The 12,135-nt window shown below is 54.0% G+C and overlaps 1 protein-coding gene across 1 annotated transcript; it reads left to right on the forward strand.

The window, feature by feature from the left end:
• Positions 1–2,496: 2,496 nt before the first annotated feature.
• On the forward strand, positions 2,497–11,868 carry kcnj9 (potassium inwardly rectifying channel subfamily J member 9). Its single transcript, XM_033042631.1, has 5 exons — positions 2,497–2,654; positions 5,161–6,085; positions 8,549–8,982; positions 11,203–11,205; positions 11,856–11,868. Exons 2-3 carry the CDS (start codon positions 5,221–5,223, stop codon positions 8,929–8,931), a joined length of 1,248 nt encoding a protein of 415 aa, XP_032898522.1. The 5' UTR covers positions 2,497–2,654; positions 5,161–5,220; the 3' UTR covers positions 8,932–8,982; positions 11,203–11,205; positions 11,856–11,868.
• Positions 11,869–12,135: the final 267 nt, after the last annotated feature.

A 12,135-nucleotide genomic window follows, 5' to 3' on the forward strand; every position in this document is an offset into this window, starting at 1 on the left:
CCTCCAGAGCTTACACCACTCCCTGTTCCTGTAACCCCCTCATGCTTCTACACCCTTCCTTATCCATGTAAACCGCTCCAGCCTCTACACCTGTCTCTTTCTCCAGATCTCCCTCCAGCCCCTACACCCCTCCCTATCAGCCTTCAGCCTTAATAACCCACTGATATTTCTGCTCCCCTTAATGTATATTCACACCAACAGCAGTTCTTCCAGCTTCCAGATACCCTAACTCTGGAATTCCCCACCCACCCCCCCCGTCCCCCCGTCCCCCCCTCAAGATCCTGATCGCTCATTTTCTATGTCCCCCACTCACCCTCTCCGTTCCACCTCCCCCGTCCCCTTCTCCAGAGTTAAAGCTCCCATATTATTACACTTTGGGCATCTCACTGATTGCTGAGCTATTAACATGCCAATTTTGCAAAATATCCTCTGCCATTTGTGGCAAAGTGTGTGGCTGTTTATTGAATAACAATAAGTATGCGATTTAAAATGTTTCAAAATTCTTGCTTGTAACTGAGCATTTCTTCACGTCAACTGTACCCCTTGGTGGGTGGGGGGGGGGGGTTGACATGGATGGTGGGGGAGAACGGGTGGGAGAGGGTACTGGGGGAGTACTGGAGGTTGGGTAGGTAAATTGAGAATAGGACTGAGGGTAGAATGACGGTAAAATAGGTAGGCAGAGAGGAGGGGAGGGTCAGGAGAGGAGAGGGTAGGAGGGGGGGATTGGATGAGGGAGAGTTACAGGGAGGGGTGGGTGAGGGAGAGTTGGAAGTCAAGTCAAGTCACTTTTATTTCTATAGCACATTTAAAAAACAACTCTTGTTGACCAAAGTGCTTTACATTGGTGGAGGTACTAACGTTATACAACATTGGTTCATAGATTAAGTACATACATAAATACATACATTTAGCCCTCCCTCAGAGGACGTCAAGAAAGGCTTGAGATTAAAGATGAGTCTTAAGTCTCGACTTAAAGGAGTCGATGGAGGGGGAAGTTCTGATGGGAAGAGGGATGCTGTCCCACAGTCTAGGAGCTGCAACCTGAAAGGCGCGGTCACCCATGAGCTTATGCCTAGACCGCGGGATATTCAGTAACCCCAAGTCGGCCGATCTGAGGAACCTGGAGGTGGTGTCGTGGGTAAGCAGACTTTTGATGTAGGTGGGGGCAAGCCCATTAAGGGCTTTGTAGACATAAAGAAGGATCTTGAAATTTATTCGGAACCACACAGGGAGCCAGTGGAGAGAGGCCAGAATCGAGGTGATGTGGTCCAGAGAAGGTTCACCAGACTGATTCCTGGGATGTCAGGACTTTCATATGAAGAAAGACTGGATAGACTCGGCTTGTACTTGCTAGAATTTAGAAGATTGAAAGGGGATCTTATAGAAACTTACAAAATTCTTAAGGGGTTGGACAGGCTAGATGCAGGAAGATTGTTCCCGATGTTGGGGAAGTCCAGAACAAGGGGTCACAGTTTAAGGATAAGGGGGAAATCTTTTAGGACCGAGATGAGGAAAACATTTTTCACACAGAGAGTGGTGAATCTCTTCAATTCTCTGCCACAGAAGGTAGTTGAGGCCAGTTCATTGGCTATATTTAAGAGGGAGTTAGATGTGGCCCTTGTGGCTAAAGGGATCAGGGGTTATGGAGAGAAGGCAGATACAGGATACTGAGTTGGATGATCAGCCATGATCATATTGAATGGCTCGAAGGGCCGAATGGCCTACTCCTGCACCTATTTTCTATGTTACTATGTTTCTATGTCCCTTTTTCGGGTGCCCGTCAGGAGTCTCACTGCAGCGTTTTGGACCAGTTGCAGGCAGGACAGGGAAGGTTGGCTGATGCCAGTGTAAAGGGAGTTGCAGTAATCGAGGCGGGAGGAGATAAATGTGTGGATGATCTTTTCGAGGCCATCAAACTGGAGGAATTGTTTTATTTTAGCTATCGTCCGAAGCTGGAAGAAGCTAGCTTTTACCACGGCATTGACTTGTTTGTCAAAGTTCAATGCTGAAGGGGTGGGAGGGATGGATGGAGGGAGTGGAGATGGGAGGATGGAGGGGGTGGGTGAAGGTGGATGTGGAATGGGTTGGGTGTGGAATGGGTTGGGTGATGGAGGGGAATAGGTGAGGGAGGGAAGAATGGGTGATGTAGAGTTGGAGGGGGTAGGTGAGGGGGTGGCTGGAGAGTGTGGGGGGTGGGGTGGGGGGAGAGGGTGGGCAGGATGGAGGGAGGTAGGGTGTGAAGGGTAATGCGTGGGTGGGTGGGTGAGGTAGGGTGTGGAGGGGAAGGGCGAGGTAGGATGTGAAAGGGATGGCCAAAGAGGTGGGGGAGCGAGGTATGGGACGGGTGAGGGGGGAGGGAAGGTGTGGAGGGGGTTGGGCGAAGCAGGGGATGGGTGTGCGGGAGAGGGAGGGTGTGGAGCGGGTTGGGTGAGGCAGGGGTGAGAGGTGATGGGGAGGGGGAGGGGGCAGCGGGCAGTACGTCAGCCCGCCGTTGCTCAGTGCGGCAGCGGAACCTTCCTCGCTTGTCATCCTGGGGCAGCGGGGAGTGTGTCGCACCGACAGAGAGCGCAGCTCGGCCGCTCTGAGCACCTTCGCAGCCGCTATGGCGCTCCGGGCCGGGTGACGGGATTGGCAGATGGGTCCTGAAAACCGCGGTGAGCAGCGAGCAGTGAGGATGGGGAGGATGCGGCGGGCGATGGATGGAGGCCGGGCGATGGATGATGGCGGCCGGGGATGATGCGGACACTCCCATGTTGATTCGATATCCAAACTGCGTTTCCACCATAGCTGAGGCAGAGGGAGGTAACCGGGCTCCAGCTGTCCTCTGTGGTGTGAGAGGAGAAATACTGTGTTTGATATGTGTGCTTATATATATATATAAACATATGAACATATGTATATATATATGTGTGTGTGTGTGTATATATATATATATGTGTGTGTATATATATATGTGTGTGTATATATATATATATATATATATATATATATATATATATATATATATATATACACACATATATATATACACACATATATATATAAACACACACCCACACACATATATATATATATATATATATTTATATGTTTATATATATATTCTATATCGACAACAGAACAATATATTTATGCGTGTGATGTGTTTGCCATATTAATATAATTTGGATTCAATATATGTTTTTATTTATATTTATATGTGCTGTCCGGGGGAAACCGTGTCGTGGAAACGGCATATGTGTGGGTTAACGTGCGTACGTCTGTGTCTCTGACAGAGCGAAAGAGAGGAGGGGGGGGTGTCTACGTGTGTGTGTGTCAGGGGGGGGGGGGGGGGGGTGCATGTGTGCATGCCTGCGTACATGAAAATTCATGTGTGGACGCTCGCTCTATGTATCGAATTATGTGCAGAAAAGCTGGGAGAGAGGATAGTGCTGGGAACTGCTGGAAATGGGTTCTGAGGGATGTTCTCAGTTAATACCCCCACCTCTCTCTCTCTCTCTCTCTGCCTTCTCACACCCTCTTCCTCTGTCCCATCACCCTCTCTGACGTCAACCATGATACCCACGACTCCAAACCCCTTTACCATCTCCTCCCCTTACACTATTTCGCACCGTCTCATCCTTTATCCCCACTTCCCCTTACTCCATTCGCTCTCATCTCTATCTTCACTCCTACTTCCTTTTTCTGCACTTCGTCTCTGCTCTCTCTCTCTCTCTACTCCCTGCTCGTCCTGTCTCTCTCTCCCCCTCCATTCGCTCGTCCCTCCTTCCATCTCTACCTCTCTTTTCATAACCTCCTCTCTCACTCTCTCTACTCCCTCTCTACTCCATCCTCTCCCATTCCTCGTTCTCTCCGGTCTACCTGCTCCCTCATTCTCCCTCTCTCTCCTCTCTCCCCCAATTCCTGTCTTCTGTCCAATCTGTCTTCTCTTTCTCTCCAATGTCTCCCCTCCCTTGCGCTTCGCTCCCTCTGCTATCTTCCTCCATTACTCCACTCTCCCCTCTCTCCAATCCCTCTCTTCCCACCCCTCCCTCCAATTCCTATCCTCCCTCACTGCTCCTCCCTCTCTGCACACCTCCCATCAATGTCTTCACTTGGTCTTCTCTATCCTTCTCCCTCTCCTCTCCTTCTCTCAATCTGTTCATCGCTCCTCTCCCTCGTATACCTACCATCTCCCTCTCCACTCCCCCCTCTTTTACTCTTCCCTCTTTCTCTCCACTCCCTCTCATTATGTACTATTTATGCTTTCTCTCTCTGCGTCTCCATGCCCTCTCACTCTCGCCACATGCTCTCTCCCCATATCTGTCCTCTCTCTCTCCAATACATCTCCCCTTTTCTCCATCCCTCTGCTCTCTCAACTATTCACCTCCTTGTCATCTACCTCTCTCTTTCTCTTTCTTTCTTTCCTCTATTTCTTTCTTTCCACTCCACCTCTCTTTCCACTTCCTCTCCTCTCTCCCTTTCTCCTTCCCCCACTCCCTCTCTTCACTTGCCCTCGTCCCTCTCTCCCTCCATACATTCTCCTCTCCACTATCCCTCCACCCCCTCTGCTCACTCTCCAATTACTCATCTTACCACTACTCTCCTCTCTCCACATCCTCCCCTCTCTCATCACATCTCTTTCAAATCCTTAATATTTTCTGCAATTCCTCTCCCTGGCTCTCGCTCCACAATCTATCTCTCTGTGAACTCCCTCTCTCTCTCTTTTCACTCGTCCCCTCTCTCACACTCCCTCCTTCTTTCTCTCCATTGCAACTTCCTCTCTCCCCCCCCTTCTCCCTGATCCCTCTCCTCTCTCTCTTTACTTCCTCTCTCTCCATCGCCTCTGCCATTTCTCCCACGCCCTCAATTTCTCTCTACCCCCCTGCTCCCCACTCCCTCCCTCTCGCTCGCTCCCATTCCTCTATCTTCGCCTCCTCGCTTTTCACCCTCGCTTTCCCCACTTCTTCTTCCCTCTTCTTCTTTCCCTCTCCCACATCGCTACCATCTTTCTCCTCATCCCCATCTCTACACCTATCTCTTCCCTCCTTTCCATATTCTCTCCTACTTCGCTGTCCTCCCCCCCCCCCCCCCCCCCCCCCCCCCCCCCCTCTATCTCCCTCTCTTTTTCTCTTTCCTCATGTCTGCTATTTGCCGAACCCTCGCTCCCTCCTTCCTCAGCTCTATCTCCTCCGCAGCCGATGGTGCAGGCCGCCAACCGCCGGTGATCCCGCCCTTCCCATGGGCCGAGACGGTGCCTACTGCGGCCTGGGCGCCTCGCAGTGCACCGAGGGCCGGGGGTCCGGCGGGCGCCGCAAGCAACGCTACGTGGAGAAGAACGGCAAGTGCAATGTGCAGCACGGCAACATGTTGGAGACTTACCGCTACCTGACCGACATCTTCACCACGCTGGTGGACCTGCGCTGGCGGGTCAGCCTGCTGGTCTTCGTGCTGGCCTACACACTCACCTGGCTCTCCTTCGGCTTGGTCTGGTGGTTCCTGGCCTACTGCCGCGGCGATCTGGAGCACGTGGGCGACAAGGCATGGACTCCCTGCGTCCACAACCTCAACGGCTTCGTCTCCGCCTTCCTCTTCTCCATCGAGACCGAGACGACTATCGGCTACGGGTTCCGGGTGATCGCCGACTCCTGCCCCCTGGGCATCGCGCTGCTCCTGCTCCAGGCCATCCTGGGCTCCATGGTCAACGCCTTCATGGTGGGCTGCATGTTCGTCAAGATCTCGCAGCCCACCAAGCGCGCCGAGACCCTGGTCTTCTCTGACCGGGCGGTGGTGTCGCCGCGGGACGGCCGTCTCTGCCTCATGTTCCGTGTGGGCGACCTTCGGCGCTCGCACATCGTAGAGGCCTCTATCCGGGCCAAGCTGATCCGCTCCAAGCAGACGGCTGAGGGCGAGTTCATCCCGCTTGACCAGACGGATGTGGGCGTGGGGCTGGAGACCGGTGACGACCGGCTCTTCCTCGTCTCCCCGCTCATCATCGCCCACGAGATCGACGATCGCAGCCCGTTCTGGGAGATGAGCAAGGACCGGCTGCGGGCCGAGGACTTCGAGATCGTGGTCATTCTGGAGGGCATGGTGGAGGCCACAGGTAGGGAGGGGCGAGGGGAAAGAGTCGGAGCAGGAGGGAGGGGGAGATAGAGGAAGGGAAGAAAGGGACTAGTAGGGAGGGGGAATGGTTGGGGGGGAAAGGTGGGCGGGGAAGGGAGGGGAGGAAAGAGATACGAAGCGGCGAGGTGGGGAAGGGAAGGTGGAAGGGAGTAGAGACAGTGAGAGGGAGGACAGGAGGGTGGTGGATGGAGTGTAATGGAGAGGGGAAGATGGGAGGAGGAAGGGAAAGAGTGGGAGCAGTAGGGAGGGAGGAGGGGATTGAGGGAAATGGAATGGAGGGGGAATGATTGGGGGGAATGTGGGAGCGGGACGGCAAGAGAGGGGTGGCGGGAAGTGGTGGAGTGGGAGGTAGTGGAGGTGCAGAGTGGGTGACAGAGGGTGGGGAGAAGGAAGGAGAGAAGAAGGCAGTCAGGCTGAGTGATGGAGGGGCAGAGTGGAGGAACGTAAATGTAGATTGGCTACAACTACAGAAATAGGCGGAGAATCGGCAGATGGCGCTAAATCGGAGCAAGTGTGAGGTCTTGCGCGTTGGGAGGTAGAATATAAGGGGAAATATCCAGATAATAGTAAGTCCCTTAACAACATTTGGTTCCAGTCCATGGCAACAACACGTAAAGTGGTAAATAGGGTGTGTGATGTGCCTGCTTTCATCGGTTGGGGCCATTGAGTCAGGAGGTCATGTTGTAGTTTCACAGGGCTTGGTTACGCTGGAGTATTGTGTGCAGTTGTGGTCACCCCATTACAGAAAGGATGTTGATGCCAAGGAAAGGGCACAGAAGAGGTTTACTATGATGCAACCCACAGTAGATTAGAGAGTATTAACTATCAGGCGAGGTTGAACAAACTGGATTGTTTTTTTTCTGTAACATCGGAGGTTGAACAGAGAGCTGATACGAATATATTAAATTATGAGAGGCATAGATAGGGTAGACATTCAAAACCTTTCTCCCAGGGTAAAGATGTCAATGACGAGGGAGCGGAACATTGAGGTATGAGGGGCAAAGTTTAAAGGATATGTACGGACCGAGTTGTTTTTTTGCACAAAGAGTGGTTTACTTGGAACGCGCTATCAAGTGTGTGGTGCAGGCACATGTGATGGTGGGATTTAAGAGCCTTTTAGATGGGCACGTGGATATGTGGAGATGCAGATCGTGTGAGGTAGAGGAGAAGAGGTGATTAGATTACGTTCGGCGTGGACATCATGGGCCGAAGAGCTTGTTTCTGTGCTATACTGCTCTATATTTGAAGGTGGATGGGAAGGAAGTGGAAGGGAGAGGATGGGAGGTTGGGAGGGATGGTCGGGGAGAGAGAGAGGGGGGGGGGGCACTGGGGGACTGGGGGAGACAGGGAAAGGGCTGGACCGAGAGGGGAGATGTGGAGAGAGATGGAGGAGACAGAAGAAGTGGTGAGGGGAGAGGGAGGGAGACAGGAAGAACCTGAGAGAAGTTGGGGAAGGGGAAGTAGGGGTGAGAGACTAGGAGTGCGAGGGGAGGGAGTGGGAGGGAGGGGGAGTGAAGGCGGAAAAGATGGTGGCAGTAGGGGAGAGGGGGGGGGGAGGACTGATGGAGGGAAGAGAGGGGAGGGTGGGAGGGGGAATGAAGGAGGAAGTGAGGATGGCAGTGGGGTGGGAGGGAATGATGGCGGAGAGGGATGGGGAGAGAAATCGGTGTGGAGAATGAGGGAGAAGGAAGGAAGGGCGGATGGGAAAATAGTGGGAGTGGGAAAGGAGGGGGATGGGTGGGTGTGTGGAAGGAAACGGGGGAGGTGGGAAAGGAGGGGAAGAGGGAGGGTGGGAGAGGTAGGCAGGGAGTAGGGAAAAGGAGGAGGGAATAGAAAAAAGGGGCTGGGAGAAGAGGCTAGAAGTGGAGAGGTGGAGGAGGGAAGGAATCGGGGGAGGCATGAGGTCGGGGGATGGAGAGAGGAAGGGAGAGGGGAGGAGGAGGAGGAGAGAAGGGATAGGGAGAGTGAGGCCGGGCAAAGGAGAGAGCGTGAGAATGGAACGGAGAGGGAGTGAGTGATCGGTGGGAGCAGGAGGGCAGGAGAGGGTTGGAGGGGAGAGAGGAAAGGTAGGAGAGGGAGGGATGGGTGGTTAAGGGGCAGGTAGGGGAGAATGGGAACGAAAGAGTGAGGGGGGAATAGGGAGGGGAGATCGAACATTTGGGAGGAGTGGAGAAGTAGGATTTGGGAGGGACGGAGGGAAGAAGGGGTAGGGCGGGAGGTGAAGCGTAGCAGAATGATGAAGGGGTGGGGAGGATAGGACGTAGTGGGGATAGAGAAGAATTGGAAGTGGAGGAGGTGGAGGGGAAGGAGGAGGAGGGGGAGAAAAGTGGGGAGAGGACGGATTGAGGGGAGGGGGGTGGAGTGCGGGAGGGGGGGGGGGGGTGTTCAGTGGGAAGGTGAGCGCTCCAGTGAGTGACTGACTTAACTCTTCCCTCTGCCGCAGGGCTGACCTGTCAGGCCCGCAGCTCCTACCTTTGCGAGGAGGTGCTGTGGGGCTACCGCTTCATGTCGGTGCTCTCTCTGGAGGACGGCCACTACGAGGTGGACTACGGCACGTTCCACCAGACCTTCGAGGTGTCCACCCCGACCTGTAGCGCCCGCGAACTCACCGAGCGCTTGGCCGAAGCCGAGGCGCAGCTCTACTGGTCCGTGGCCCGGCCGGAGGCAGAGGAAGCGCCCCCCGCAACCGGGCCTGGCTCCGTCTCCGGCTCCGGCTCCGGCCCAACACAGGGGGACAGGAGGCAGCAGCAGGATGAGGTGGAGGAGCAGGAGCGAGGAGACGTGGACCGGCAGCCCAATGGCAACCTGAACGAGTCCGCCCTGTGACCTGCGGACAGTCGGCCGTGGGAGGCAGCGCGCCCCCATGTTGACGTGATGGTGGGGGGCAACAGTGGCGCCATGGGGTGGGGGTGGGAGGGGGGTGGAGGAGGGAGGGGAGAGAGGGGAGAGTGGGTGCACGGTTATGGCGGTTTGGCTTCGTCCCCGGGTCCTGAAATCATTGGGCAGGGCAGTAACATCCAGGAAAGCCGACTAGGAGGTATCGCGCCCCAGCCTGGAGCCGGGCACATCAACGGGTCTAGTGACAGGGAAAGGGACTGGAAGAATGGACGTTTGACTGTAAGAGGTCTCCACACGGGGAAGTAAGTGCATGTTCAACAAAAGCCGAGAGGACGAGACGGTGGGAGTGGGACAATGGAAGAGATGAATGACTGACCACAGGAGGCGGCTTCTCCAGGGAAGGCAATGATTAACATCAAAGGTAACCCGATAAGATGGGAATTTTTGACAGATATATTGACTGCAAATGGCATTCTCCCGGGACGGAGGGGTGAGGAGTCAAGGGATGTGGCGACGGCGTATTTGGCTATAAGATGTATGAACTCTCAGGATGGCGCGCTTGTCCCACGGAGGGCGGGAGGTTACTAGCAGGCCGCTGCTCGCTCTACAAGGGGAATTCACCACGCAGCTGTCGGCCTCGCTAACGGGCACGGCTTTGGGTGGCAATTCAACTGCTACAGGCACCGACACTGCTGGACAAGGGACAGTTGACTGAAGTTGGGGATGGCCGCCCCGAGACCGCATTCAATGAATTTATGACAGGACCCTCACACGGCCGGGGGCACGTTGGGTTTAATTCCACCCCATCCTCCCACCCCTACCACCGCCCTTCTCTCCCCACCAATCCCACCGTGATCTCTTCCACAGAAAGTCCCTCCTGATGTTTCTCCTGTTCTGTTCCGTGTCGTTGTGTCAGATACATTTCCCAATAAAATCACAAATTACAAGAGACAAGTGTATTGGAACTCGGGCAGGGGGCGAGGGAGGGAGGGAGGGGGGTGAAAGCGGGAGGGGGACACGGAATGGGGGAAGACACCGTCGTGTGTTTTAGTGTCACATCGCGGCTGAAGAAGGGGAAGACGAAGAGGGAAACGAGAGGAGAAAGCGGGGCAGGAATAGGGACAGAGAGAGGAGGTCAGTCTCACTTCCCCCCCACTCCCTGAAGAAGGAGACGATAAAAGATTTAAAAAACACCTACCACCAGATTCGGGAACAGCTTCTTCCATGTTGTTACCGGATTGCTGAGCAGACCTCTCATAAGCTTTGGGTGTAACCCGATCGACCAGTCCCCCCCGGTGCGGCCCTTGCACCTTTATGTTTGTATGCATATTTCACGCCATATTCTGCTCTCTGCTATTTTCCCTCTTTGCACTACCCTGTTGTATGTATATGTTTTGTACACACATATGATATGATTTAGCTTGATAACTCACAACATTTTTCATTCTATCTCTGTCCACACGATAATAATAAGCCAATAGCAAAAGTAGGAGAGGCTTGAGGGAGGGGTAGCGGCGGGAAGAGGGAGGGAGAGGTCGCGGATAGAAGGGCAAGAAACATAGAAAATAGGTGCAGGAGGAGGCCATTTGGCCCTTCGGGCCAGCACCGCCATTGATTGTGATCATGGCTGTTCGTCCCCTATCAATAACCCGTGCCAGCCTTGACTCCACCAGCCCCTAGAGCTCTAACTAACTCGTAATGAAGAGAGGGGTGAAAGGGGTAGTGGATGGAAGAGGGGAGGGAAGGGTAGTGTGGTGAAGAGGGGGGGGGGCGGTAGTGGAGAGAAGAGGGGTGAGGTGTAGAGGTGTATGTCTGCAGAGGGTGCAGACATACCCCCATCCACATAAACGGGACTGAGGTGGAGCGCGTCTCCAGCTACAAATTCCTCGGGGTACACATCTCGGAGGATTTGTCCTGGTCCCTCAACACCTCCAAGCTGATCAAAAAGGCACAGCAGCGCCTTTACTTCCTGAGGAGGCTCAAGAAAGCCCACCTGTCCCCCCAGATCCTGACCAACTTCTACAGGTGTACCATCGAGAGCATCCTGACCGCCTGCTTCACGGTATGGTACAGCAGCTGCACTGTTGCGGACAGGAAGGCACTACAACGGGTGGTGAAAACCGCGCAGCACATCATCGGCGCCCCGCTCCCTGCCATGGATGCCCTCCACCGAAAACGGTGTCTGAAACGAGCTGGGAAGATCATTAAAGACCCCTCCCACCCCAATCATGGACTGTTTGCCCTCCTCCCATCAGGGAGGCGGTACAGGAGCCTCAGGTCTCGTACCAGTAGGATGAGGAACAGCTTCTACAATCATACCGTCGCATTGCTGAACTCGGAGTCCCGCCGATAGATTCCTCCGGTCCCTCCGTCCCCATTGTTTAATTATTCTGCATTTTCTATTGTTCTGTATCCTCTTTTTTTTTTAATTTCTATATTGCACTACTACGGACTGACGCAAAACTGCATTTCGTTGTACCGATACTCAGTATTTGTGCAATGACATTAAAGTTGAATTGAAAAAAAAAAAAAGTGCGGGAGTGAGTTGTATGGAGAAAGTGAGGGAGCGGAGAAGCGTGAACAGAGGGGAAGGTGGAGAGCAGAGAGGAAATACGGGGTGGAAATCAGGAGTGGATAGGGGGAGGGAGAGAAAGGAGAGAGAGGTAGAGGGAAGGAGAAATTGAACGAGTGGAGCAAGGGAAGGGAGGGAAGGGTGGGAGGAATACGCGGTATAGTGAGGGGGCGGAGAAAGGGTCAGGAAAGAAAGTGGGAAGGGGAAAATGATGGAATGGTATCAGAAGGGGAGATAGGGACGGATGCAATGAGGGGTGAATGAGAGGGTTGCGGGGGGGAGGGTCAGAGGGAGTGGAGATGTGGTGAAACAGAGTGAAATAGAGAAGGACATGAGTAAGAGGGAGATGGTGAGGGGTGTGAGGAAGGGGCAGGGAGAGGGGGAGAACTGGGGGTGCGCGGGAAGAGAGGGGGTGACCTGGGGGGAGTGAGGGAGTTATGTGAAGTCAGTTGCCACTGCGGGAGGGAGTGTCAGGGCGTTATCTCTCAGAGACGTAACCTTATACCTTGTTTAAGAAAGAACTGCAGATGCTGGAAAAATCGAAGGTAGACAAAAATGCTGGTGAGGCAGCATTTATGGAGCGAAGGAATAGGTGACGTTTCGGGTCGAGACTGATCAGT

Source organism: Amblyraja radiata, chromosome 24, assembly GCF_010909765.2.
Source record: "Amblyraja radiata isolate CabotCenter1 chromosome 24, sAmbRad1.1.pri, whole genome shotgun sequence".
Lineage (NCBI taxonomy): Eukaryota > Metazoa > Chordata > Chondrichthyes > Rajiformes > Rajidae > Amblyraja > Amblyraja radiata.

What these genes read in the sequence shown, in the direction of transcription:
- kcnj9 (XM_033042631.1), top strand. Translation starts at nt 5,221, where the DNA reads ATGGGCCGAGACGGTGCCTACTGCGGCCTGGGCGCCTCGCAGTGCACC. An exon ending in GGGCATGGTGGAGGCCACAG is followed by an intron (nt 6,086 to 8,548) that starts GTAGGGAGGGGC and finishes CCTCTGCCGCAG; the next exon opens with GGCTGACCTGTCAGGCCCGC.